At 43.8% G+C, this 27,754-nt stretch overlaps 1 protein-coding gene across 1 annotated transcript in view; it reads left to right on the top strand.

Annotated features, from left to right (window-relative positions):
- The window catches only part of GLG1 (golgi glycoprotein 1), a 97,211-nt gene that overhangs the window by 28,349 nt on the left and 41,108 nt on the right, over positions 1 to 27,754 (top strand). The window contains exons 2-4 of the mRNA XM_071757070.1: positions 16,862 to 16,894; positions 21,549 to 21,635; positions 24,312 to 24,527. Coding sequence (XP_071613171.1) covers positions 16,862 to 16,894; positions 21,549 to 21,635; positions 24,312 to 24,527 — 336 coding nt within the window. The remainder of the gene's footprint in view (positions 1 to 16,861; positions 16,895 to 21,548; positions 21,636 to 24,311; positions 24,528 to 27,754) is intronic.

Here is a 27,754-nt window from a genome sequence, read left to right on the forward strand (position 1 = left end):
ACGTGGAAATGCTGCTTATTTTCAAAATGCAGCTGATAACGACACAAGGGGGGAAAAAAAATCTTTAAATGACCTTTAAAGATCCTTTCCAACCCAAATTATTCCAGAATTTTACAATTCTCTGATCTTGTCCTTGCTGTATAATTCATGTTTCTTCTTTATTGTGCCATCTGAGTTCAAATGTAGCTCACAGAAAAGTTTGTACAATAGTTTTCTATTTACTGGGGGGGGTGGAAAACCCCAAAGGATCTGAAGATTTTGCTCCAGTTCCTTCTCCACCTGCTCTTGTTTTTCAGATGCCTCAAACTCTTGTCATGTCAACCAGTACTGCTGGAGCTTTGAATGCTCACTTATTTTCACTCCATATTGCTAAGATTTAATTTTTACTTTAAACAACCAAACAAAAAGCAGTATGTGTCTCATTAGAAGTAGTATCAGTTGCTACTCTGCCAGGTATTCATTCTTCCCTCACATCTACCAGGGACCCTCAGAGTTACCTGGCAATATCTGCCCTGTTTCTGGGTATTTGTTGCAGCCAATACCTCTGATATTCTGGGTTTTGTCTCCTTAAAAGCTGTCATGGGACAGTTGTATCTCCAGCCTCTACTCTTTATTGTATGGTAATCCTGAAATGCACAGATAAATTAGTTGGTAACCAGGTGGGTTATAGTTGGTTTTTAAGTTTTTTCTTCCTTTTCTATGGATATTGACAATTTTTTTTTTCACCCAGCAGAGTTAATTCTTACTCTGAGCAAGAATTATTCAAGGCTTCTCAAAGACATTGCTAGAGAGAAAAAAAGGTGGGTTTGGTTGTCATGTTGACCTGTGCTTAAAGCATTCAGATTTCACTTCCCTGCTGCAAAAAAGTTGCACAACCCAAGCATTTCTTTTCTTATCATTCAGATAAAAATCTGCAGGTAAGAGCTTTAAATACTTGGGCTGAAAACTGCTTACCTGAGGGTACTGCTGTCAGCTGCACATCCCCTGAAGTGTGCCACTGCCTTCCTGGGGACTGAAAAACCACATTGTGTTGCTGTGACACTTTAATAAGAATAGATCAGCCTCCTAAAGTCCTGTTCTCAGTGTTAACCTGCTGGGGCAAGCATGTTTATTCTACTTACTCATCAGGACAGAATCATCTCCCCACATGATCACATTCTGTACCTTTGCCACGAGCATGCTGGAAGCAGTCTTGAAAACTGGGTGGTTTCTGTTGGGCATTTCCATGCCAGCAGAGACAGGAGATTTAGAACTTAAATGTTTATTTCTTCAGCCATGGTAGGAAAATTTTGCTTTAATTTGTAGCTTTATATAGGATAATGGTCCATAACAGCAAGACAAGAGGGCACAAGAGGTCTCAAGCTGTGCCAGGGGAGGTTTAGGTTGGACATTAGAAAGAATTTCTTTCTGGAGAGGGTGATCAGGCATTGGAATGGGCTGCCCAGGGAAGGGGTGGATTCTCCATCCCTGGAGATATTTCAAAAGAGCCTGGATGTGGCACTCAGTGCCATGGGCTGGGAACCACGGGGGGAGTGGATCAAGGGTTGGACTTGATGAGCTCTGAGGTCCCTTCCAACCCAGCCCATTCTATGATTCTGTGATTCTGTACAGACAGACCACCAGGATTAGCCAGAAACTGGAATAATTATTTTCTGTCAAGTGGCAATTGTTGCCTTCTCTGTGCTTATTCTCTTTCAGATATAATTGAAAATTTAGGTTATGGCAAGAATCATGGAATAATTTGGGTTGGAAGGAAGGGACCTCCAAGGGTCACCCAGCCCAACCCCCCTGCAGTATCAGGGACACCCTCACCCAGCTCAGGTTGCTCAGAGCCTCCTCAAGCCTCACCTTGAATATCTGCAGGGCTGAGGCCTCAGCCATGGGCAACCTGTGCCCTTGTTCCCCCATCCTCATGGCAAAGAACTTGTTCCTAACATCCCACCTAAATCTCCTCTCATTCAAAGCACTGCCCCTCATCCCATCACTCCAGGCCCTTGCACACAGTCCCTCTCAGCCTTCCTGGAGCCCCTTCAGACACTGGGAGGTCACTCTGAGGTCTCCCTGGAGCCTTCTCTTCTCCAGGCTGAACCCCCCCAGCTCCCTCAGCCTGTCCTCACAGCAGAGGTGTTCCAGCCCCCTGAGCATTTTCCTGTCCCTCCTCTGGCCCCACTCCATCAGCTCCAAGTCCTTCCCGTCCTGAGGGCTCCAGACCTGGACGCAACACCCCGGGTGAGGTCTCCCCAGAGCCAAGTGGCAGAATCCCCTCTCTCCAGCTGCTGGCCACGTTTCTTTGGATGCAGCCCAGGATGCCAGTGGCCTTCTGGGCTCCAAGCATGACACTGCTGGCCTATATCAAGATCTATTTTTTTTTTTTCACCCTCAGGTCCTCTCCTGCAGGGCTGCTTTCTAACACCTCACCCTGGATTGATGGTGTGGATGGTGCTGACCCAGGAGCAGGACCCTGTGCTTGGTCTTGTTGAACCTCCTGAGGTTCACCTGTGCCCACCTCTCCTGTTTACCCAGCTCCTTCTGGATGACAGCTTGTCCCTCTGGCTTATTGACAGCACCACTCAGCTTGGTGACACTCACATTGTTGTCAAGGTGTAGCCCTGGCTGTGTGCTCACCCTGCAGCCCTCAGCCTGCCCTGCCTGCTGCTGCTGGTTTGGCTTTTAGGGCTGGATTCCCTGGAATTGATTTTTGCTGTTTGTCAGAAATAATGGGAAGGAAGAATCAACAGCCTTTTCTAGACCAGTTGCATTGTTGGTTAAATTCCCTTCTTTTGACAGGTGAAAATTTCTCAGCAGTGATCCTGCTGGTGGGACTGGGGGTGCAGAGCTGTCTGCAGCAGTGGGGCAGCATGGCAGTGACTTTTGCTGCTGCTTCTCTCCCCTCTGCCTCCCTCCCCTGTGATTTTCTCTCTGTCTTTATTAGCAGAGAAGCCGGAGGTGTGCAGAGTCTCTTTAATTGCAGCTTGTCTTTATTCATAGCTTTTTAAGTAGGAGTTATGGAAGGCAGGTGTCTGGCTCTCCTGCATATCACTAAGACATCTTTTTACTAACGTAGCTTTCTGGAAGCCTCTTCAAACTCACTTTTAAAATCCATCATCAAACATACCTCTTTTTTTTTTTTCTTTTTTTTCTTTTAAAGTCACTCATCTGTGCAAAACTAGTCATCTATAATTTCATGGTTTGACTTCAGGGAAACTACTGCTTACCATGGTATCATTTTAAATCCTCTGAATTACCATTGCAGTCAGAATTTTAAAGCAAAAATGCTTGGCTTAAAGGCTCTACATGGCTATTGAGCTGAGCAGTTCAAGCTGAAAAAAACCCAGTGCTTTTTAGAAAGGAGCTCTCAAAAATACAAAACACATTAAAAGTTGAGCTTCTACACCAGGGAAGAGCAGTATCCACGGGGAAGGGTTCTGCAGCTCCATGCTTCAGGCTTCTCCTGGAGACAGGGTTGATTGAAACCTGTATCTAACTTAACAAGGAAGTGCAGAGCTTAAGTAAGAAGTTGTATGTGTAGTTTTCTTTGTTTTAATCCTGTAATCAGTGTGATGATCTCCAGAAAGGTACTGGGTTTGGTTCTTTACAGGGCTTTTGTTTGCATGTTCTGAAAGCAAACAAAGTTTTTGATTTGGTAGTTTGTTACTTACCTTAATGGAAACCTTTGCTGTAGCTATAAAGGCTTATTCATGTTGATCTTTCTGTTGAACAAAATCCAGGTGATTTTTTTTTTTTCTGAGGTTAAAATAAACATGAGAGCTTGCTTGCCTTCTAGTTATGTAAAAACCCCCCCATGATTCATCCAGGTGAAAAGTTTGGCAGCTGAGTAGGGTGCTACACTGGCCCTGTGCTTTTGAAGAAACTACACCCAAGCAGAGGAGGAAAACAAAAACCAACCCAGAACATTAAAATGAGTTTATGTTTTATGTCTAGTCTGAAAATGACTTGTGGCTTGCATCTGTTTTTCCCAGGTATTCTGTACACTGATTCCTAAATAGCCCAAGAGCTGTGATTCAGCCAGCAGGTTGGTCACTTATTTCCCTGCAGACTTGATGTTTCTGGCTCTAACCCTTTTGATATGAAATGCAGCTCCCCTGTAAGAAAGCAAAAGGCAGCAATCCCTTTCACTGGGTGGGCACAAATAGTCCTGAAGAAAAGCCCAAGTGGCTTTTCTGGCTGAAGAACCTGCACAGTGAGCTGGTAGCAAAGGAGAAGTCTGGAAACTGCTGCATGATGCTCCTTTAGGGCTTTTGGGATTGCTTTTGTCTTCCTTCTCTGTCAAGCTTACAAAACAAGCTGCCAATTAAACCAGCCCAGTTCTTTAGGTAGATGCTCTAAACATTTCTTTAATTATGTTGTGCTTTTCAGTAAGACTTCTGAACACCAAGCTCTGCCTTGGAGGAATGAAGCACTACTCCATTTTTCCCATCATCAGGGACATTAACTCTGCAGGTTTGCTGAAGATCTGTTTCAAACTCTTGCCTGTTTCAAATCTGAGTGAGTGGTGCTGAAGTCTAGCAGAGATTAGGAAAAGAAAATGTGTTAGTCATGCTGCATTGCATGAATCTCCAAGAAGAAAAATGGCATTTCTGATTTTGCTGCCACTGCTCGTGTCTGCTGCTGAGCACTGCACCCAGCAGTGAGTCACCCTGCCTTGACTTGCTCAGACATTTATAACTTGGTTCAATGTGATGTATAATCTGTCTGAATGCAGAATGCTTAATGATGCTGTGAATCAGCTGATTGCATCATGTCTTTCTGGTCTTTTCCTTTTGCTTGTTGTGGTTCTTAAGGAAGGAGAACCAGACACTAGGGAAATCAATTTACCACAACAATTCCTGTGGCTCTCAGGCAGATTGATTTAAATAAGGAAGAAACTGAGGTTTGAATGATACCAGTCTTGCTTAAACACTCTAGTAATTCTTTTTCTAGGGTTTTCTAGTGTTGTGATATTATTTCACAGCTGATTGGAGCTTTTACTGCTAAGCTTGGTATGTTTCCTGACTGAGTTGATATGATCTGTAATTATTTATATGCTTGCATCTTAATGTTTCTGTCCTTTTTCAATAATGTTTAAAAATGGCAAGACATTATCAGCTGAACTGCTTCTTGATGCATCAATCTGCTTTTAGATAGATAGAAATGGAAATTTAATTAAAATGCAGCAGATGAAGAAATTACTGAGAACCCATTTTGTCCATACATGCAGAAAAGGCTCATTTCTCCTAAGCTGGTGATGAGTTCCCAGAGGAAAGGAGAGGTTTGTCCTGGCAGCATGAGGGGAGGTTCCTGAGCTGGCACTGATGGCTTCAAGAGCAGAAGCAGCACTCTGGGTTTCACAGCACTCCTGGGACATGGTTTCACCACTGATCTTGTGATTTTTGAGTTTGGTTCATTTTGCTCAGTCTTGTTGCTGATCCATCAGGTGGATTCAGGGGTGGTTTGAGTTCTCCAGTGTGCAAGGACTTAATTTCTGGCAGCTTGTGCTCTCTTGAATGTTTTCTTGAGCAGAGAGGAGAGTGGTGGGTACCTCTGTGTGACTGAGGCTTTGCTTGGCTTATCCTGACCAGTGGTTCTGGGCTGACACAGATTATGTTCAACCATCATTCATGTTTCTGCAAAATTTATGACTAGACCTGTTGAATTGTGAGTGTAATGGGATGGAAGCCCTACCCAGCCACCATAAGAAAAGTTTGGAAACTTACTCTTGGTCACCCTCTAATTTTTTAATTTTTTTTTAAAGGATATAAAAGCTGTGATAGATGATTGTGAGGTGTTGCTTGGAAAGCAGAGTTCAGTAGTGACTCCTGAAGAGCAGGGGTTATTGTGGATGTGCATCCCCTAACCCTAAACCTTCCCATGTAGGAGGGACTCCAGGTGGAAGGACTCCAGGAAAACCACAGAGGTTTTGCTGCAGGGTTCAGTGGGTGAGAATCTGGCAAAGCAGAGCTCATGGGGAAAACTCACCCAGGGCTGGAGAAGTCCCCTGGCCTGCTGAGGCAGTGGCCTGATTTTCTCCAGCAGAGTGAGGCTGCTCCCAAGCTGCCCTTGTGGGCTGAGCTGTAGACCTGGATATGCATTAACCCTTTGTGCTTGTTTGCATCTCTTCCCTCTCTGCACAAACACAGGGAAGTCCTCAAGTGAGTTTAGAGTCTCCTCTCTCTGTGACTTGCCTCTCTCCTGCTGCTTTCAACAACCAGAAAGTTTGCAACAGTGAAGTTTCTTTGGGAGAACTGGTGAATGAATAACATAGCAAGCCCAGTTTGGTTTTGTTTTTTTTTTTTTCAGATGTAGGATGATCCCCTAAAATATTCTCAGATCCAGACTTCTGGCCCTTGAAAGTACTGTAAAATCAAGAGTGTGCAGCTCTTATGTTGGACATCATGAATTTCAGCTGAACATGTCCTAAAAGTGTTTCCTAGCACCAGGGAACAACCTTAGGTCACCAGCACATCTTCCCCAGCAGCTGTGTGGTACCTGTAGCCTTTTTAGTGAGGTGTGAGAAGAAAGGAGAGAGGATGGATGCAGTTGAGGAGAGGGTGGTGGCTGGGCATGGCCTTTGAGCATCTGTTGTGGGTTTTTTTCATGGTTTGGATAGTGCTGTGATAAAATTGACACATACAGGAAATGATAAGATTGGTGATTGTGGTTAGCTCTGAAGGGTGAGAAGAAAAATGTTTTATTTTATCAGCAGGAAGTTCCTCAGCTCAGGGCTCTCATTCTCCACCACCTCTTACTGGGGAGTGGGGGGGTAAGAAGCACGTGAAGTGTTGAGACCCCCATGGATCTTCTGAAGAAAATTCCAGTGTTTCATTTCAAGCCCAGCTGTGTTAAGGCTGCTCTTGCTTTGAGGGAGACTTTTCCATTGCAGTTCATCTCTCAGAAGGCAGCTGGACTGACAGCCAAGGTCTGGGAGACTTTTTTTCTTTCAGGAAATCCCTTGCAGGGTAATGGCACTTCCAGAGCTGGCACATGGGGGTCCCTTGGTACATCCTGATCCCCCTCCCCACTTTGGGATTGAAGGTGGTCAACTGTAACAAAGCAGTGTGAGTATGGAATTCAGGAGGATGTGAGCCACGTGGAAAGCTAAAACAATCCTTTTCTTGTAATGTCACCAGTGCTGGGCAGTGTGCAAGAACTTGCAGGTCTGTTTATCCACGTGCACTTTTTAGAAGTGCCATTGTTAAATGTAATTGTGCCTGAAATTGTGCTCTGGTCTGAAATACTGACAGCTGTGCTGGAGGCAACTCAAGCTTTATTTTGTCTGTATGCTTCAAAAAATTGGAGCAGGTCTGGGGGGTGGAGTAAGGGCAGTCACCACTGTCCTGGAGGAAGGAAGACTTCAAAACAAAATGATTCTGCTTGTGGTTTGTGGTTAAAGCTGGAGCAGCTTTTTGAGGTATTTGATTTTTTTTATTGCCTCTAAGCAGAATAGCTGGCAGGAGTTAAAAATAGCTGACTCTGCTTCCCACCTGTTTGGATGCTCATCTTACTTGGGTTCAGAGGTGGAATGTAGGAGTGTAAATCATCCAGATTAAAGCAGCACTGCTCGTGCCCCAGAGTGATGGGCACAAAGTGCTTATTATTGCACATTGGTGGGGACAGGAGCCCTGATTTGAGGGGATCTGGGTGCCTCATGGAAAGAGAGGGCTGAAAATCCTCCTGGGGAGGGATCTGTGGGAGCTTTCAGCATGGAAAACTGGAGTCATGAGCCCAGAATAACAAAAGCAAATATGAATATTGTCTGGTTGAGTGTTGAGAGCATTGTTCTCTGTTCAAGCTGAATGAAACAAGAGCCTTGGCTGAGGGAGCCTGGTTAGGATCAGATAATTTCCAGCACAAGTGGAACAGAGCTGCCCTGACAGAGGGAATGCTGGAGCTTGGTTGCTTTGCCAGCCCCATGACCCTTCAGTAAATTGTGGAGTGAGGAGCTGAGTAAGATTTTTTTGCTCTGAGACCTGTGCTTAAATGCTGCCCTTTCCCTGTGCCTTGGGGGGCTGAGCTTCTGGGGTGAACTTTTTTCTTAGCTTCTGTACAAAGTTAATCTAGAAAGAACCTCTCTAGTTTCAGGCCATGTGCATCTAAAACATTATTCTCTGAGGAGCAGAGGAACCTGTTATTTTTTGTAAAACTGAGTCCTGCTTGTGAACTTTTCATGGTCTTCTGGAAGCTTTCTGTCAAGTTAATCCCTGCCTGGAGCACTGTAGAGTACACACACACAGTCAAGGTGTGAAGTCCCTATATTAAGAGTAAGTGATGAAATTTGATTTATTAAGAGAGGAACATATTTAATAAAAGCTTTTTCATTAGGTGTTGCACTAGGATTATTTGTTGGAGCCTCTGTTCCTTTCTTCTCTCATTTCTTCATCCCCCAGCAGATGCTGTGCTACCCAAACCTGTGCTGACAATTTGGGAATCCTCTTCAGTTATTCTAGGATGTTTCTGCTTGGGATTGAGGCAGGGAATCATCCAGGAAGGTAGTTTCAGAGGTAGACAGAATATCTTAGAGACCTATGGGCTGGCTGATGCTGCAGCTGAAGATGCCACAGTTTTTTCACAGTTCTCTGACTGGAGCTGCTAGGGACTCCTCCATAAGGCCATTTGTAGTAGCCTGGCAGAGAACTAAAACAGCAAACAGCTTTTCTGTTGATTTGCTGAGGTTTGGACTCTGCCATGAGCTGGAGCCAGGGGCAGGGAAGACAGCAGACTGCCTGTCACCTTCATCTCTGGGCTGTCAGCTCACTTGAGCAGCTCCTGTTGGTCCCACCCTGCACTTTCTAACAGCTTTGCTTCTGCTCAGCTCCTCTCTTCACACACAGCATCCTTTTTGTGCCTTTTAGGATTTTGCTGGTGTTGTGAGAGAGCTTTCCAGGAACAAATCCTGAAACCTCCTTGGCTGGATCTGCAGCTCCGAGTGCTGAGCTTCATAGCAGAACTCTGTTGTTGTGGCAGACATTCTTATCTGGTAGCAGTGCTGATAACTTTTGGGGCAAACACAACATTTCAGGGACTTTTCTTCTCCATGGGGCATCAGGCCTGGCTGGAAAACCTCCAAGAGGAGGAAGGGAGAGGGATTTGGGGAAGAACAAAACACACGTTTGGGATAAGGTTGCTTTGATTGTGCTGAGTCTTAGACTGTGCTTTGAGGTGTGGATTGGCATTGAAATGAGGAAAAAAAATCCTGCAAAGAGGGCATAAAGCCTTGAGGGTCCCCCACACAAGGAGACAGAAGCAGCAGGGACAAAGCAGCTTGTGCCAGCACCCAGCAGCTCTGCAGCCCCAAGCACCCACCTTGCAGCTTTGGAGAAAGTCATCTGCTGGTAAGAAGTAACTAGCAAAGATGTTTGGGTTTAGGTGAGTGGAATCAGGCTGTGTCTTTATTGCCCCCTGATCTGGGGTCACTTTTGAAGCATCAGATATAAAGCTTGAATGTTTTCTGCTCTCTGCTTCAGGGAGGGAGCTCTGCTGTGGAGCAGAGGCACACAGACTGCTGAACAATTTGCTGCCTCTGAAGCAAAGGTGAAACAAGCACAACGTGACTACTGTAATTTTCTTATTTTCTTGTCAAAGCTCCATAAGAAAGGGGAAGACTCGTTCAGTTTCCTTGCTGTTTGAAGCAGACACTGACCACTGGATCCTTCAGCTGTGAGTGGACAGGGACTGCTTCATCTGTAGCTCCTTTTTCCCTGGCTGCAGGGCCAGGAGGACACATGACATGGTTGTGCCAGGGGTGGTTTTGGATTTTGCTTTGTGATAATGTTTTCTGAATGAGCATTCTTGTCTTGGTGGTGTCCTGTCAAAGGCCAGCATGGGTGGAGAAGTTTGGAGAATTTAGAATTCAGTTCAAACCTCGTGATGTGCTCCTTGTACTTGGTGTGTGCAGGGTGGCTCCAGGAGTTGCTGCTGGTCCTGAGAGGTTGCTTTTCACACACAAAGTTCTGTGTATGTGTTGGAGGTGTTTGTTAGGTGTTTGTGTAGAACTTGTATTGTTAAACTTGCCTAAACTAAGAGTGCCTAACCCACGTGGAAGTAAAAATTTGGTCAGATGCTTCCTGGGGTTGTGGATTTTGGTGCTGTTTTTAAGTGGAGAAAAAATAGCTGTGGGAAATAAGCAAAATGTATAGAAGCTGGGAGCTTGATAACTATTGCATTATGTATGCACAGTAGGGTGCTTCAAAATGTTTGTTTTGGTTTTGTTGGGTTTTTTTTTTTTTTCAAAGCATGAAAAATGTGGTGGTGTTCTTTGCTGATACGGCAACACTGAGGTTGTTTTTAGTACTTATAATTCACTGGCATTAGAGAATACTTCAAGCTCAGCTTAACAAGTTTAACTTCTATTGCTCACTAAATGTGTAATTAAATTATGAAGCCTTCTCATCTGTTTTGAACTTAAATTATCACTGGTTTTGACTTTTTTTATCACACATGACTCTTTCAGGATTACAGGATGTGTGAAAATGGTTTACTGTAGCCATATGCTTGTTGGCACAGAACTCCAGGGTGTTTCAGTACTTTTGAAGCATGGGTGGCTGTGTGATTGTGTGTTTTTTCTTCTTTTACAGAAGCTGTGTTGCTTCTTGCCTAGACTCCTGTGTCTGCTCTTCTTTCCACAGCTGCTTCTGCAGGATTATTTGGAGTGGTTGTCTCAGGAAGGGATCAGGTTTGCAGGAGGGTTTTTCCTCCAGATCTCTCCTTGATTGCTGCCTTGCATTTAGCCTGTGCTGTTTTCTGGTGTGTAAGTTTAGCTACCTTGACACTTGCAGATTAAACCCCTTCATTGTGCAGTTGCTGCCTCAGCTGGCTGTGTTCATTGTGAAGAGATTTCTCCCATCTCTGGGAAGGACATGGTGAAGGAGTCAATTTTCCATTTATCACCATGATAGTCTCTTCATTAGAAGCTCCCAGGTCAGCAGGCCTGCTCTGCCATTCTTCTGCAGGTACTAGTGATAGATGTTGAGGTCAGAGTGGAAAATTCTAATGCTGTAGCTGGGAACCATGAGCTGCCTGTACCAGGTAACCATCCATACTGTGATCTGTCACAGATCCTGGCTGTGACAGTACAGGAAACTGAGGAACACCTGCAGTCCACCTGGACTTCTGCACACCTTCTCTGTCACAGGAGGTTAGCTGCTTTATTTAACATCCTTTCCTCAGTTACTTGTCTGATCTTTGTCCTGAATTTAGGGGGAAAACAGCAGCTTGGGTTCCCCCTATCCACAAGCCAGTTGCCTTTTGATTTTGCTGGTTGGCTCCGTGCTGGTTCTCAGTGGTTTTTGCTTGAGCAGGTCCAAAGTCTGTTGTCTTGTTCCTGAAGATTCTCCACAGTCAGTATTTGAGATATGCCTGATCCTTGCCTTTCAGCAAGCACCCTGCTACTCTTGCCTAAAGTAAACAGTGGAAATACCTGCTGTCATCCCTTGTTCTGCTCGAAGGAGGGATTAAAATCTGGGAATAAAGGCAGTTGTGTAGTTAACTTCAGGCTCTTCTATTTGCATGACATTTGCAAGGAAGCAAAGGAAGGTCAGGCAGCTTCTGGTGATTAAAATAATCCCTGCAGAGAGTTATCCAAAGACCTTGAATTTCATCCCCAGTGGTTGATTAGGATTCTTATCTTGCTTTTCGAAATCCAGTGGTGTGAATTATTTTTTTTTTTTTTTTAGGATGTGATGAAGTAAGAGTACATCCAGTCTGGTTTGTACACCCAGCTGAAAGGGGCAGTGACTCCAGCTGTGGAGGTGACAGTGATGGTACCCCAGGCAGTGTGCTCTTCACAAGATGATGATGCTGGTTCATGGTGGAGCTACAGCTGGTTAAGTGTGGGCAACAGGCATGAGAATGGGCTGTTTCTGAAGCTGAAACACCAACATCTTCTGCTTTCCTGAGCCAGGGTAGTGGGTTAAAACTTCTGGGGAGTTTTAACCCAGTTTTGTACCACTGCTGAAGCAGAGAGGTTTAGAAAGGGCTCACTGTTGTGGCTTGTTTCAGCAAGTTGAGATCTGGTGGTTGAGTAAAGGCACTTTGGAACACAGTGGTGTTGATGAGCTCACAGTCTGGTGGTGATAGGGCTGCACACAAACCTCTGGATTTCTCTACAGACTTCACAATACCAAAGCAGTATGATTTATGGCTGTTGTAGCTGGTTGAATGGAAAGAAATGGGTTTTTTTCTGTTCAGGTTTTCTTATTGCTGTGCTTCTTCTAGACTCTGCTTTTCCTGGGAGGTAGGAAGTGGTGTTCTTACTCTGGAATGGGAGTGTGTGGAGGAGTTTGAAGAGCTTCTTAGAGAACTGCCAAGGGAGGCAATATATTCCCACTGAAACTGCAGAAGCTTCTGTGTGCCCACAGGCACAGGTACTTCCTGGGAAGTCTGGTTTTAATCCTTCAATTAACAGATGCAAGAGAAGTCCTTCTCCCTCCCTAATCAGTGGAACCTCCTCCTGGCCAACAGTTTCCTCCCCTAAAATTCCTCAGCTGCCAGGAAGTGCTGCCCTGGGCTGCTCCTCCTTCCCCCTCTCCCTCAGCATCCCTGTTCCTCAAGATCCCCCTGTGAAAAAGACATAATGCAGCTTTTCTTGCTCCTCGACTTCCCTCAGTGGTAATTTGAAACTTGGCTTTTTTTTTTTTTCTTACAACCCCAGCGTGTTGTTCTGAAACTGCTCCTGTTTGGCAGGGTCCTTAGGTGGATGTGGTGGAGAGAGGGCCACAGGCTGTGTCCTTAGAAGGGCAGAACTGATGTGTGTTGCACCGAGGAGGTTTTTCATCCCCTTCCTCAAGCTAAGCCCTTCAGTTTATCTGATAAAAACATAGAGTTTATCAAGATAAAAAGAAATACTTCTCTCCTTTGGTTGGGAGAAGCAAGTCAGCATTGCCACTGAACCCACCTGTCCTCTTGCAGTGGGTAAGAGGGAAGAAGGATCACAACTTTTGGCTTGCAGATGATCATCTTGTTCCACAGTTCAAGGGCTGTTGGCTGCATTTTATGCTTTTGCTTATTTAAGTACTGAACTGTGAATGTATGCAGCACTAAAGCTGAGGTAAGGTCCCATTTAACTTGCATTACTCTTCTCAGAAAAATAAGGCTTCATTTCTCCGAGCTGAGCTTTGCTACAGAGTGCAGGGAAGGCTGGGATTGCAGTGTGCAATATTTTAATGTTCTGTATTTCCAGAAAAGCTTGTTCAAGCTTCCTGAGTCAGTGAGAACCTGTCTGTTATCTTCTTGGGCTCATCTTTCCAGAGAACACTGAGGTTTCCTCTTTGGTGGATCTGAAACCCAGGCTGGAGGATGCAAAAATAACTCACTCCCTGGCCCTTACAAATTTTTTTGCTTTGCAGGAGTTAGTGAGCCCTGTCCTCTGGAGGGGGATTACAGTGCTAGCCTATATATTCTCTTAAAAAACTATCCTTGGCTAAAAAAGACTGCAGCTAAAAAAAAAAAAGGGCATTCTGACTTAACTTTTGATATTAGCTTAGGCTAAAACCTGTTGCTGAAGGTGATGAGGACAGGTGCAGAAAGTGGAGGCAAAAAAACCACCTTGTGAATCATGTAAAAATGCAGTTTGAATGTTGTCTTAGTTTTCAGTTGTGAGGATCATGAGCAGGCATCTGCAAGCCTTTTCATAAAAGCTGATAGCCTAATTTTGAAATCTATGGTTACTTTGGGAGATGGGGTTTTGGATGGTGTCAGTCTGACCAAACTGCGATTAATTACTCTGATCCTTCAGGTACTGTTTTGTGTTTTATGTTCCAAGTGGAGAGGCAATTTCTGCCACTTCCTGCTATATAAAAGTAAAGTGCTTTAGTTAATCATGGCTGTAATTGAGGACTTGGAAACATTTCCCATGCTCTCTTTTTTTTCCATAAACTTGCAATGGAGGAAATGTTGGCGTGACACGTCATGCAGCAGCAAATGCTTGCACTGGAAAACCCTTTGGGATGTGGGCTGCTTGGTTCCCAAACTGGTGTCATATATCAAATAGTTGAGCTCTAATGTATTCGTGTCAATTATGTCTTTAAGCTTTGAGTGGGTTTGAGTGTCTGTGGCTCTTGGAGCATGTCTGGCCCCTTCAGCACAAGTAGAAGCAGAAACTTTGTGAATCAGGGCTGGTTTTCCTGTGGGTATGATGGGCAGGGGAGTTTTTCCTCTGTGTTAGTGCTGCTTTGCCATGCAGAGGTGATAGGGGTTTATGTGATTAACTGTGTTTTCAGGAAGCTTTTCATTAGGAGAGAGACCCCAGGTGGAAGGGGGGCAGCTTGGTTTGCAGTGGCTCTCTGCAGCCTCTGGGAGTTTTCAACACACGAGTGGGCTGGCAGAGGCTGTGACTTAGGATCACAGAATCACAGAATGTGAGGGGCTGGAAGGGACCTCTGGAGCTCATCCAGTCCAACCCCCCTGCCCCAGCAGGGTCACCCAGGGCAGGACACACAGAACACATCCAGGGGGGTTGGAAAGGCTCCAGAGAAGGAGACTCCACAACCTCTCTGGGCAGCCTGGGCCAGGGCTCCCTCACCCTCACCCTCCAGAAGTTTCTCCTCATGCTGAGCTGGAGCTTCCTATGTTCCAGTTTAAACCCATGATTCTCTGTCCTATTCCTGGGCACCACAGAACAGAGATTGGCCCCTTCCCCTTGCCCCCCACCCCTCAGATATTTATGGACACTCATAAGGTCCCCTCTCAGCCTTCTCTTCTCCAGGCTGAACAGCCCCAGGGCTCTCAGTCTTTCCTCACAGCAGAGATGTTTCAGTCCCTTCACCTTCCTCGTAGCTCTCCCTTGGGTCTCTCCAGTAGTTCCCTTCCCAATGTTCTCTGTCTCCTCCACTCCAAACTCAACATTCCCAATGTTCTCAGCCTCCTTCTCTCCAAACTCAACATTCCCAATGTTCTCAGTCTCCTCCATTCCAAACTCAGCATTCCCAATGTTCTCAGCCTCCTTCTCTCCAAACTCAACATTCCCAATGTTCTGTCTCCTCCATTCCAAACTCAACATTCCCAATGTTCTCAGCCTCCTCCATTCCAAACTCAACATTCCCAATGTTCTCAGCCTCCTCCTCTCCAAACTCAACATTCCCAATGTTCTCAGCCTCCTGCTCTCCAAACTCAACATTCCCAATGTTCTCAGCCTCCTCCTCTCCAAACTCAACATTCCCAATGTTCTCAGCCTCCTCCTCTCCAAACTCAATATTCCCAATGTTCACAGCCTCTCCTCAGCCTCCTCCTCTCCAAACTCAACATTCCCAATGTTCTCAGCCTCCTCCTCTCCAAACTCAACATTCCCAATGTTCTCAGCCTCCTCCTCTCCAAACACTTTTCCTGATGCACCCCAGGATACCTCATGGCCACAGGGGCACATTGCTGACCCACACAGAATTTACTCCAAGGCTTCTCCATGGAGCAAACAAACCACCCAAGGAAAAACTTCCAATTATACCTGGCAAAAACTTGCTCTGAGGCAAGCATCCCTGAGACAGGAAGAGAAAAAAAAGAAATCAAACTGCCTTACTGATCATGACAACACAGCCCTCCACAACCTCTCTGGGCAGCCTGGGCCAGGGCTCCCTCACCCTCACCCTCCAGAAGTTTCTCCTCGTGCTGAGCTGGAGCTTCCTATGTTCCAGTTTCAGCCCATGATTTCTTGTCCTCTTATGGAACAAGAACTTGTCAGCTGGATTGCCATGAGGATACAGTGGGACTGTCCTGACTGTAAAATAAAGAATAGAGCAAATACTTTGAAATAATTTATGAATATTGGATGTTACTAGTTTCTTGTGGTTGAGGTGTAAATCTCAAGGCTGCTTTGGACCAGAACTGTTATGCACAGCTTAAAAGAAAAACATTGCTTCTCAAACAGGGAATTTGGTTTGTAACCCTTTGGTTTGTAACCCTTTGATTTGCAGGAGGGAAGTGACTCCTAAGTCTCTTGTTCAATTGCATGCACAAAACTAATTTTTCTTCAAAACTACCACATTTTTGTTTTTCCATGGATGCTTTCTCACCTTAATTTAAGCAATCAGGCCAAACATGAGAACATTCATTATGTTTTTGCAGCAAAAATGCTGCTACTCTTGTGCCATTTATGTTCTATGGAGTGAGGTGTCTAACGTGCCTGTTACTTCATCTTTTTGGTACTTAGAGATGGTCACTCTTGTTACACAACTTTTTAAATCATAGAATCATAGAATGGGTTGGGTTGGAAGGGACCTTAAAGCTCACCCAGTCCCAACCCCCTGCATGTGCAGGGACACCTCCCACCAGCCCAGGTTGCTCCAAGCCCCATCCAACCTGGACTTGAACACTGCCAGGGATGGGGCAGCCACAACTTCCATGGGCAGCCTGGGCCAGGGGCTCAGCACCCTCACAGAAAAATATTCTTCTTCATGTCTAAGCTAAATCATTCCTCTTCCAGTTTTAACCCATTTCCCTTGTCCTCTCCCCACCCCCCCGTGTCCAAAGCCCTCCCCCAGCTTTCTTGGAGCCCCTTCAGATATTGGAAGGTTGCTCTGAGCTCACCTGGGAGCCTCCTCTTCTCCAGGCTGAACAACCCCAATCCCTCAGCCTGGCTTCCCAGGGAGCTGCTCAGCCCTCTGAGCATTTCAGTGGCTCTGCTCTGGACACCTTCCAGGAGCTCTGTGTCCTTCTGCTCTTGGGGACTCCAGAACTGGACCCAGCACTGCAGGGGGGGTCTGAGCAGAGCAGAGGGGGAAGAGCAGAATAAAGGGAAATGTCCTATTGCTTCTGTCAAATTATTTCTTACAAAGGAAATGTGTTGACAGCCTGTTGGCTTCTGTAACTTACACTCTTTTGTATGTTAAATGCATCACATCAGCAGTGAACTGACTCTCCTCTTTTCTCTTTTCAGCCAGATAATGAAATCTCTTCAGACTGTAATCATGTAAGTATTGCTTTGTTTTTTTTTTTTTGTCAGTCTCTAGCTGTGACATTTGTACCCCAGATCCTTTATCAAACTTTTTGCAGTTTGGTAGACTGCAAAAGGGATTAAAGAGGACAGATTTGGGTTTCTGTCCTGGCCTCTGGAGGAAGAACACAAGGTGACTTCTTTACCCCAGTACAGCCACTGTGGTCTTACTGGAGGCTTCAGAGTGGGATCTGTCTAAGAGCTTTAAAAGTGTTTTTTGTGGATCAGAGGCAGCTAGCCAGGATTCTTACTCATTTTATAGCTGGGGGGGTGGTTCTTGTGAGTTACTGGGAGCAGTATAATGTGCAGCTTTTGGGAAAGATGGGAGCAGTACTGAATTGAAACTCTTTTAATTTCAGCTGCTGAAGCCTTCTGTGTTACTTTCACAGCTGCTAAATCCTTAAACTCACTTGGAAAATGCTGTTGGGGTGTGATATTTAGAGGCAGTTTGAACCACTTGACTGCTTTTAGAACAGATTTCCTCTCAGCACTGTGTTTAACAGTGAGCAAACTGTTAGCCAGTTTTCAGGCTGTCAAGCTGACTCTTCAAATCCAGAGCCTCTAAAAAACAAACTAAAAAAAAATAAAATCATCAGAGCTAAGGTTGGTTTTAGATTTCATTTGCCTTCTCTTATTTGCACTCTCTTAGAATATTCCATCTCAACATCCTTAATTGTTTGGTTAGCCCTGGGCACAGGCAAACAAGTGAATGTCTCAGTGTCAGGCTTGGTTTCAGATGCTTGAGGAGCTGTTATTTAGTTCATTATTGGAAGAAATATTCCAGAAATGAAACCCAGCCATGCTGTACAGCTCCTAATTCCCAACTGTGTTTATGAATTAACCTTTAGCACTGTGCTCCCTGGCTTCATGGCAGCTGCAATTTTCTGTTGTGGAGGGTTGGATCAGATGAAGGGCACATCATGTTGAAGTCTTTTCTTTTTTTTTTTTTTCCTTTTTTTTTCCCCCTGTTTTCCTTTTTCTTTCCTTCTTTTTCTTTCCCTTCTTTTTCTTTCCCTTCTTTTTCTTTCCCTTCTTTTTCTTTCCCTTCTTTTTCTTTCCCTTCTTTTTCTTTCCCTTCTTTTTCTTTCCCTTCTTTTTCTTTCCCTTCTTTTTCTTTCCCTTCTTTTTCTTTCCCTTCTTTTTCTTTCCCTTCTTTTTCTTTCCCTTCGTTTTCTTTCCCTTCGTTTTCTTTCCCTTCGTTTTCTTTCCCTTCGTTTTCTTTCCCTTCGTTTTCTTTCCCTTCGTTTTCTTTCCCTTCGTTTTCTTTCCCTTCGTTTTCTTTCCCTTCGTTTTCTTTCCCTTCGTTTTCTTTCCCTTCGTTTTCTTTCCCTTCGTTTTCTTTCCCTTCTTTTTCTTTCCCTTCTTTTTCTTTCCCTTCGTTTTCTTTCCCTTCGTTTTCTTTCCCTTCGTTTTCTTTCCCTTCGTTTTCTTTCCCTTCGTTTTCTTTCCCTTCGTTTTCTTTCCTTCGTTTTCTTTCCTTCGTTTTCTTTCCTTCTTTTTCTTTCCTTCTTTTTCTTTCCTTCTTTTTCTTTCCTTCTTTTTCTTTCCTTCTTTTTCTTTCCTTCTTTTTCTTTCCTTCTTTTTCTTTCCTTCTTTTTCTTTCCTTCTTTTTCTTTCCTTCTTTTTTCCCCCTTCTTCTTTTTTCCCCCCTTCTTCTTTTTCCCCCCTTCTTCTTTTTTCCCCCTTCTTCTTTTTTCCCCCTTCTTCTTTTTTCCCCCTTCTTCTTTTTTCCCCCTTCTTCTTTTTTCCCCCTTCTTCTTTTTTCCCCCTTCTTCTTTTTTCCCCCTTCTTCTTTTTTCCCCCTTCTTCTTTTTTCCCCCTTCTTCTTTTTTCCCCCTTCTTCTTTTTTCCCCCTTCTTCTTTTTTCCCCCTTCTTCTTTTTTCCCCCTTCTTCTTTTTTCCCCCTTCTTCTTTTTTCCCCCTTCTTCTTTTTTCCCCCTTCTTCTTTTTTCCCCCTTCTTCTTTTTTCCCCCTTCTTCTTTTTTCCCCCTTCTTCTTTTTTCCCCCTTCTTCTTTTTTCCCCCTTCTTCTTTTTTCCCCCTTCTTCTTTTTTCCCCCTTCTTCTTTTTTCCCCCTTCTTCTTTTTTCCCCCTTCTTCTTTTTTCCCCCTTCTTCTTTTTTCCCCCTTCTTCTTTTTTCCCCCTTCTTCTTTTTTCCCCCCCTTTTTTTTTTTTTTTTGAGAGCATTTCTGCCACCAGGCAGATGTCTCAGTGCTGTGGGTTATACAAACCATTCAAGAATAGGAAACATGGGCAAAATCTTCATTTCCCAGGCAGAAATTGAAGGGCAGTGATGCAGAGATGCACCACAGAGGGGATATTTCATGTCCAAATGTTTTGTCTGCAGTCTTTGGTAGCACAGTTGCTGATCATCTCCTGGGAAAACACAGCCTAGTGCTAAAATCTGGATTTTTAAGCTGCAAGTGTAACCTTTCTTCTGTCTGTGGGAAGGTTTCTTTGGAGATCTTGTTTTGAGACTCTACAAATTCTGAGATTACAAATGCAGAAGTGTGTTCTTAGGATCAAATTCTTACTCCCATTGATCCCAGGATGCAAACACCTCCTTATAATTTTTCATAACTCCATGGCATGAGGTGTGGAAGTCAGTGCAGCTGTGCTGATGCCATTTTTAGTCCTCTCTGCATGCTTGCACCCTTTGGAGATGTGAAACTGCATTACTTGTAGACAAGCATGTGCTGTGCTTTTTAGCATTTTTTTTTTTTTTTAGCATTTTGTTTGACCAAACCGTTTGTCTTTTATATTACTTTGATTTTGTAACAGAGTATCCAAAATTAATTAAAAAAAATATTTAATCTTTCTGTTAATGAACAGTGTTTAAATGCAACTTGACCCCCTAGAGAAAAAGAGATGAAGTAACAGAGCTTTTCTTGGGCAACATCTCAACTCTTAATTTGCTGAGGTTTTGCAAGCTTGCCTTGTATTTTTATTTTATGGTGCCTCTGGAGGACATCTGGGGTGTGTAGATCTGCAGAGTGTGACTTGCCTGAGATAGATTTTTTGCACTGTGACCACATCTGTCTGGGCTCCTCTGTGAGCTGATCTCTGGCTCTGGGCAGAACATCCATCCTGCCTGAGGTGCTTTGATCTATCCTTGTGCTCAGCAAGAGAGAGAACCTCCTGTAGGTTTGAAATAGAGCTGCAGCCAAAAAATGGTCTGGTTGCAGCTCCCCCCCAGAAGGCAAGTAGTAAAGGACCAGCTGCATTGTCCTCCTTCCTTCTTTGCTAATCTTTTTTTTTTTTAGGTTTTTGGCAGGAAGTCTGCTCATTTTGTTAGATGATTTGCAGTGGGCAAGCAATGGAACAGAAAGGTGTGGTGGGCTCAAGACTTTAACAGATCTGCAGCAGATGACAAGTTACATTGTGTGATCTGTTCAGTTCTGAAGTTGTCTTCGTTAGGCATATTTCCTTTTAATGAGTCAGCTTGTGAACTTATGGAGAGATCTTCAACCCTCTGAATTTTTCTAGATGAGAAAATTATTGCAGAAGTGAAGGGACAAAAGTTGTTGTCAAGGAGACTTGGCATTGATCGTTGCACTTAGAAGGATGATGATACAGATGGGGAACAAATCATAGAATCATGGAATGGGCTGGGTTGGAAGGGAGCTCAGAGCTCATCAAGTCCAACCCTTGCTCCACTCCCCCCGTGGTTCCCAGCCCATGGCACTGAGTGCCACATCCAGGCTCTTTTGAAATATCTCCAGGGATGGAGAATCCACCCCTTCCCTGGGCAGCCCATTCCAATGCCTGATCACCCTCTCCAGAAAGAAATTCTTTCTCATGTCCAACCTAAACCTCCCCTGGCACAACTTGAGACCTCTTGTGCCCTCTTGTCTTGCTGAGAGTTGCCTGGGAAAAGAGCCCAACCCCCCCCTGGCTCCAACCTCCTTTCAGGGAGTTGGAGAGAGTGATGAGGTCTCCCCTGAGCCTCCTCTTCTCCAGCCTCAACACCCCCAGCTCCCTCAGCCCTTCCTCACAGGACTTGTGCTGGATCCCTTCCCAGCCTCCTTGCTCTTCTCTGGACCTGCTCCAGCACCTCAAGCTCCTTTCTGAGCTGAGGGGCCCAGAACTGGACACAGGACTCAAGCTGTGGCCTCCCCAGGGCTGAGCACAGGGGCAGAATCCCTTCCCTGGACCTGCTGGCCACGCTGTTCCTGAGCCAGCCCAGGATGCCATTGGCCTTCTTGGCCACCTGGGCACACTGCTGCCTCCTCTTCAGCTTCCTGGCAATCCAGACTCCCAGCTCCCTTTCTGCCACTCTGTGCCCAGCCTGGAGCTCCCCATGGGGTTGTTGTGGCCAAAGTGCAGGACCCGGCACTTGGAATGTTGAACCTCATCCCCTTGGGATCAGCCCAACTCTCCAGTCTGTCCAGGTCCCTCTGCAGAGCCCTCCTGCCTTCCAGCTGATCCACACTCCCCCCAGCTTAGTGTCATCTGTGAATTTGCTGATGAGGGACTCAATCCCCTCATCTAAATCATCAATGAAGATACGAAACAGAACCAGGCCCAACACTGATCCCTGGGAGACACCACTACTTTCCTGATAGCAAAATTTTTGTCATTCTGGATGGGAAAGCTCTTAAATCCCTTTCCTGCAAATGCTGTCTTTGCAGCTCCTGTGGAACTACAAGCTGAACCTGACTACAGATCCCAAGTTTGAATCCGTGGCCAGAGAAGTCTGCAAGTCCACCATTGCAGAGGTAAGGCAGAAGAAAAGCAGGGTTGCTGGTGGGCCACTAAGGGTTTTGGTCACTTCTTGGTGACCAGGAACTAAAGAGGAGATGGTATGGGTTTGGGGAAGCTCTTGTCTTACCTGAGAAATTGCTAAGTGTAATTAATTGCATCTCCAGCCACAGCAGTGGTTCCACTGAATTTAGCAAAAGGCTGGGTTTGGGTTGTGTCTTGCTAGCAGGGAGGATAAACACATGGACATCCCCTGATGAGTCAGTTATTTTTTTTTCCTTCCAGGCTCAAAGTTTAATTGCTCCAAGGACTCTCTGTTAGAAACTTTTTATATTGCACTAAGAGTTACTCCTCTGTATCTCAAGCATCAACACACTTCAGTCTAGCTTCAAAGATTACTTGATCAATAGCTTTTTCAGCTTTTGTTAACTATGGTTTTTATTAAAAAAAAAAAAAAAAAGTTGCTTAAGTGACAGTAATCTCATGTGTTTGATCTGATACTTAAAACTGAAGCAGGTGCATAAATTATTCCACGAGTTTTAAAAAGTATTTCTAAAACACTCCTTAAAACAAAGGTGTAGTAGGAATATACTGCTAAGAGACAGTATTAATCTACTAGTATTTTTCTTTAATTCACACTGACAGGTGGGTGCTATCTTGCTGGTGACTGATTTTAAATATTTTAAATATTTAAAGATTTAAAATATTATTTATTTAAATATAATTATTTAAATATTAAAGATTTTAAATATTACTTTGTATTAACAAAACACAACTAGAAGAGTAATTTCTAATAAAAATCACCTGCAAACTGGTGACTGCCTCGCTCAGGTACATTCTGAAAAGTCCACCTTTAATTTTACCAGCTAACCATAAACGTAAATGTCAGCTTTTTTTTTTTTTTTTTTTTTTTTGTGTTATTACAATTTTATAAATTCTGGCAAGAATTTTAATCTGGAATTATAGTTGGCTCCCAGATAATGGTGGTTGTTTCAGAAGTGCCCAGGCAGTACCATGATTGTTCAGCCTTTTACATAGTTCCCTGGCTCAGGCTGTGGAGCTCTGGGGCTGTTTCCAAAGCCAGGCTCTTCCAAAACCATTGTGCACTGGTTTGGCTCATGGTACTTGAGCTGAAACTGGGCCAAACTGAAGGTACAGCTTGCTCATCTCTCTCCTTTTCACCCTGCAATGAATCCTGCATGGTTTTGCTTCAAAATGTGTTTTATGCCTTATCTATAACAATGGTGTTGACCTTCATATCTTTGTTTTTCTAATAGCTATGTAGATTAAATACAAAATGTTCTACCAGCCTACATCTTTCTTCAAATAATGATGCTTAAGATGCTGTGTGTTGTATTTATTACATAGAAAGTATCAGCCTCATAAGCTGATAAGAGGAAGATCTGTTTTATTTATCAAGTCTGAGTTGTATGAGGCTGTCACAGGATGCCCCGAGTTTGAATTAGAATATAACTTTGTAGAAATGGCTTTCAATTTTTTTTAAAATTCCCAATAAAAAGATCTGGAGTTGGTATTTGAGAACTGATAAAATTTTCCTGCCTGTTCCCTTAGTGCTCCTCTTACTGGGTGTCCTGAACCTGTCTGGATTCCTGATTGCCATGGATCTCCTCTTAAATTGCTGAGCCCTTCAGTTTTTGTACAGGAAGAAATTTTTGATGTAATCAAGTCAACCCATGTATCTAGGGCTTGAAAAACTGATCCCCACTGAACTCCAGTGTCTGACTGTCACTGGTTTTTTGTGTCACTGCAGTTTGCAGCAGGCTCCTAAACAGGGGACAACAGAACTGGGTGAATTTTTCACTGCTGCCTTCCCAGGGTTAAAAAGAGTCTGGTGATCTCAGTACACCTTGGAGCAAGGCATTGCACTGCTCCTGTCACAGGATTCCTTGGGGAACATCCTTAATTGATAAGGATGCTTCCTTTGGAATGATGCTGTCAAAAGCAGCTGCATCTTTTCCTTCCAAAGGAAACAGTTTTGGCCTCACTGTCTGCTTGCTGAGCAATGCAAGTTGTGATTTATACTGGGGGACAGCTTTTCCAAGCCCTGCACAGCTTTCAGGTTTTGTTAGCTGAGATTTTGGGGATTTTTTATTTTTATTTTTTTAGTAAAACAGTTTATTACCAGCAATCAGTTCCTCTAAGAGCCTAATAAAACTAAATATGATGAGGATTTTCCTTTATAGTAATTTTCAGCTTCCAAGTTATAAACAGTTCAATAAATATTGTAATGACTTTTGAGTCAGTCTCATTTCTAGCCAAAGTGTTACATTGGATTGAGGTCAGGTGGCTAATGGGTGTCCAAATATGGTTTAGTGATGTTGTAATATGCTCAGTTTTCTAAATAAAGGTTTGTCAAACTGGCATTTTTCCTACAAATCCACTTGATTGCAGGGGTTCAATGTGATTATTGTGAAAGATGATTATTGAGCAAGAGGGTTTCTAATCCTCAAGGTTGCTGTGCTTGCTTTCTTCAGATACTGGCACATAGGAGGCATTTCTCATTTCTGAAATATTTTCAAGCATTCTGATGTGTTGAAAATCAAACTAGAGCCTAGAGGGCTCTTTTCCCTGCAGATTTTGAAGCTACAGATGCAGGTTTCTTTGAGGGTTTTTTTTAAGAAAGGTTAAATTCAGCCAGTGTATTTTACTTTTTTCTTTTTTTTAAAAAACAGATCAAGGAGTGTGCAGATGAAGCAGTTGGGAAAGGCTTCTTGGTGTCATGTCTGGTGGATCACAGGGGCAACATCACTGAATACCAGTGCCACCAGTACATCACTAAAATGACAGCCATTATCTTCAGTGATTATCGCTTGATCTGTGGCTTCATGGATGACTGCAAGGCTGACATCAATCTCCTGAAATGTGGCAGCATTCGACCTGGAGAAAAGGTACCCAGAGAATGTGTAGATTGGCAGTGGGTTTGCAAAAGTCACTCACTTCAGGAACCTTTAGTGAAGACTCTGGGACAGTATTTTTTTTCTAATTTACAACGTGAAGATCCATCTCTCGTCTCTCTGCTAAGGGCAGTGTCCTGATGCTGGTAGTTCCTTTTTATAAATATTTATAAATAAATATGCATTTGTTCCTCTACAAGGCACTGCTCTTCAGAGACAACTTTTCTTTTGTTCATTCACCTACCAGGTGAGCTGGTTGGTAGTTGTCTTCCTGGTCACACTCTGGCAAGCTTGGCTCAGCACTGTGACTCCAAGACCTTTCTGGAAGGCTCATTTCACACTCTGGCCAGGTCTGGCACAGGAAGTTTATTGAGTTGGTGAGTCAGGTTCTACTTTCTCAGGCTGTTGTTGATAGACTGGATCAAGAGCTTTGGTTGCTTTGCTTCCCTTTTCCTCTGCTCACCTAAAAATGATGGAAGGGCACGTGGTACCTGGTGTCATGTTTTACTAGTACAGAGTTACTAATACTGTATTTATTTTACCAAATTCATGGTCTTCTGTCATATGAGGCTTCATCAGAAATACCTGCAAAGAAGAATTTGAGGTGAATAGATTATTTTCAAGGCACTGTTCCCTGTCTGCTTCAGCATAGCTAATGCAGGCAGTAATTATGCAGTGCTGCAGGAAAGTGGCTTCTTTTGTGGTAATTTTGTGTAGAATCATGTAATTGTTTTGGCTGGAAGAGACCTTTTAAGATTAAGTCCAACTGTTAGCCCAGCACACTGCTATCAGCACAAAGTTAAAATGAGCTTATGAACTTTTAACTGTGCTTTTTAAATTATAATCTTATGTGGACTAAAACCTATATAATTTAAGAACTATCAGTGAGGAGTTATGTAACAAAGCAGGGATGTGTTTAGTTTTTAGACAAAAAAAGTTGTACTAGTTGAGATGTTTCACTTCTTTAAGCAGCTTCAGAACCACAGTGTGTTAAGTTGAAGAACCAGTGTGTTCCAGAAGACTCAGCTCAACAATAAAACCCCCAAAATTGAGGACTCACTTTGAAGAAGAAAAGCTGCCACAGGCAGACACCCCAGGTTCAGTCTGGCAACAGCTGAGTAATCTGGATCCTTCATAAAGTAAAGTTTCTCTTCTAATCCTGGTCTGAAGGACATCACAAAATGAGAAAAAGCTTTGAACAATCAGGATATAATCAGAAGGATAATACAGGAGTCCTGGGGTGTGAAGTCTGCATTATTACCTGGGGTTTGACCAAATTAAAGTCTTTACAGTAGCACAGAGGGTTCAGTAGTGTGGATTTTGTGAGCAGAAGCCAGATCAAAAGAATGGTCTCCCAGGGGAAATGGTGGATTCCCCCACTCTGGGAAGCCTCAGCTTGATGGAGTGCTGAAATATCTGACATTATCTAATAATATTAGAAGCTTTGGACCAGATGATCCTTGAGATCCCTTCCAACCTGACATTCTAGGATTCTATGATCTTTGTTCAGCTAAAACTTCTGGAATATACTGGTACTTCACTCTAGCACACTGTGGATATGAAGCTGCTTACAGCAATGACCATCTCAGCTAGGAAAACTCTTTTCTTTAAACCAAAAATGTGTGTGCTTTGCTTCCCCTTTCCTCTGCTCACCTGAAAACAATTGAAGGGCACGTGGTACCCAGTGTCACCTTTTACTAGTACAGAGTTACTAATTCTGTATTTATTTTACCAAATTCATGGCCTTCTGTCATATGAGACTTCAGCAGAAATATCTGCAAAGCAGAATTTGTGGTGACTAGATGGGGGGTTATTTTCAAGGCATATAAATAAATATATAAATATATTTATATAACTCTAGTAGAAGTGAAAGCAATGCTGGCAGGGTTGGATGCATCCCTGCATCACCCACCCTGCTGGTTGCAGAGCTCAGATGGGTGAAGTGTGAGGGTGACTGGGGGGTGAGGTCACAAGGCACCCAGAGAGGGGAACAAATGTGGATTTGGGGTCACCAGGTTTCTGTGGGACAGCAAAGTGAGTCTCTAACCAAAGTGCTGGGGTGCAGATAGTGCATATTCCTCACTTTCTTAGTATCCAACCCAGAATATTTTGGGGAGAGCATGGCAGCCTGTTGTGTGGTGGCTTTTGTTACACTGTCATCCTGGGTACTTAGAGCAATTGAAGTATTTTACAGTGCTATGGAAACAGCTATAAATGGCTATGCAAGCATTTCTTTTGTTGATGTTCTGTTCTATCCCTTTGCTGCTTTGGAGCAATCTCATCTCATTTAGTCCCATCAGGTGCTAGTTCAGGTTTTATTTCCATGCTGCAGCTTCTGAGAGTTGCCTGCAGAGGAACAGTCATTACCCTTTTGTGTGACTGAATGTAACTGTAAATTTAATAAATAGGACCTGGCCACCCCAGGAGGAAGATAGGAAAGAGATTCATCTTTCTCTTTTCTTATGGAAATAAGAACTGCTGCTGGCCCACTAACTCCATCCACATCAGGTAGCTAGGGGGTTGCAGTATGATAGCTTCATCACTGGGATAAACTGGTATTTTAAACTGGAAAATGCACTTTAGTAGGGATTCTGGAATTACACCACCTCTTGAAGCCCCTCTGCTAGCTGACTTCTGCTTTTCTACAATCCTTTTTTTGTTCTAGCTTGCTTTCTACTTCCTAATTGAATTCTGTTCCTTCTGGGTTTATGGCTCCTGATGTGGTGTTTTCTGTGCTTTCTTTTCCCCACTTCCTGTTGGTTTTCTGCTCAGTGAGAGCAGTAAAGTTCAGCTTAAAAGTCTTGATCTGGCTGGACTTCATTTTGCTGTGTGTAGCAGAAAGGCTTTAGATCTGGCATTTGAAAGCATTAAGTTTTGTAACTATGCCTGTGTTGTGGACTTGTTTTGTTGTTTGCTTTTGGGTTTTCTTCCAGTTAATGGAGAAATATTTAATAGTAGTTTCAGTCACCTTTCTAGTTGGTGCTTGTGCTTCACAGTGGATTTGCTCTCCTGGTGTTTAAACCTTGCTTTGTCTTCTTGCAGTGGGAATCTAATTTGAAATTAAAATTTGGAATTGAAATTGAGCTTTTTCTCTTGGGCTGCCTGTCAGAATGAGCTGCTTTCTCAGTCCCCAGAATGTTCAGGATTGTATCAAACTAGTGAGTAGTGCATAGTTACCTGGATTTATCCATGACACCCAAACTGGAGCTTGTAATTTGCCA

The sequence above is a fragment of the Heliangelus exortis genome, chromosome 13 (genome assembly GCF_036169615.1).
Source record: "Heliangelus exortis chromosome 13, bHelExo1.hap1, whole genome shotgun sequence".
Lineage (NCBI taxonomy): Eukaryota > Metazoa > Chordata > Aves > Apodiformes > Trochilidae > Heliangelus > Heliangelus exortis.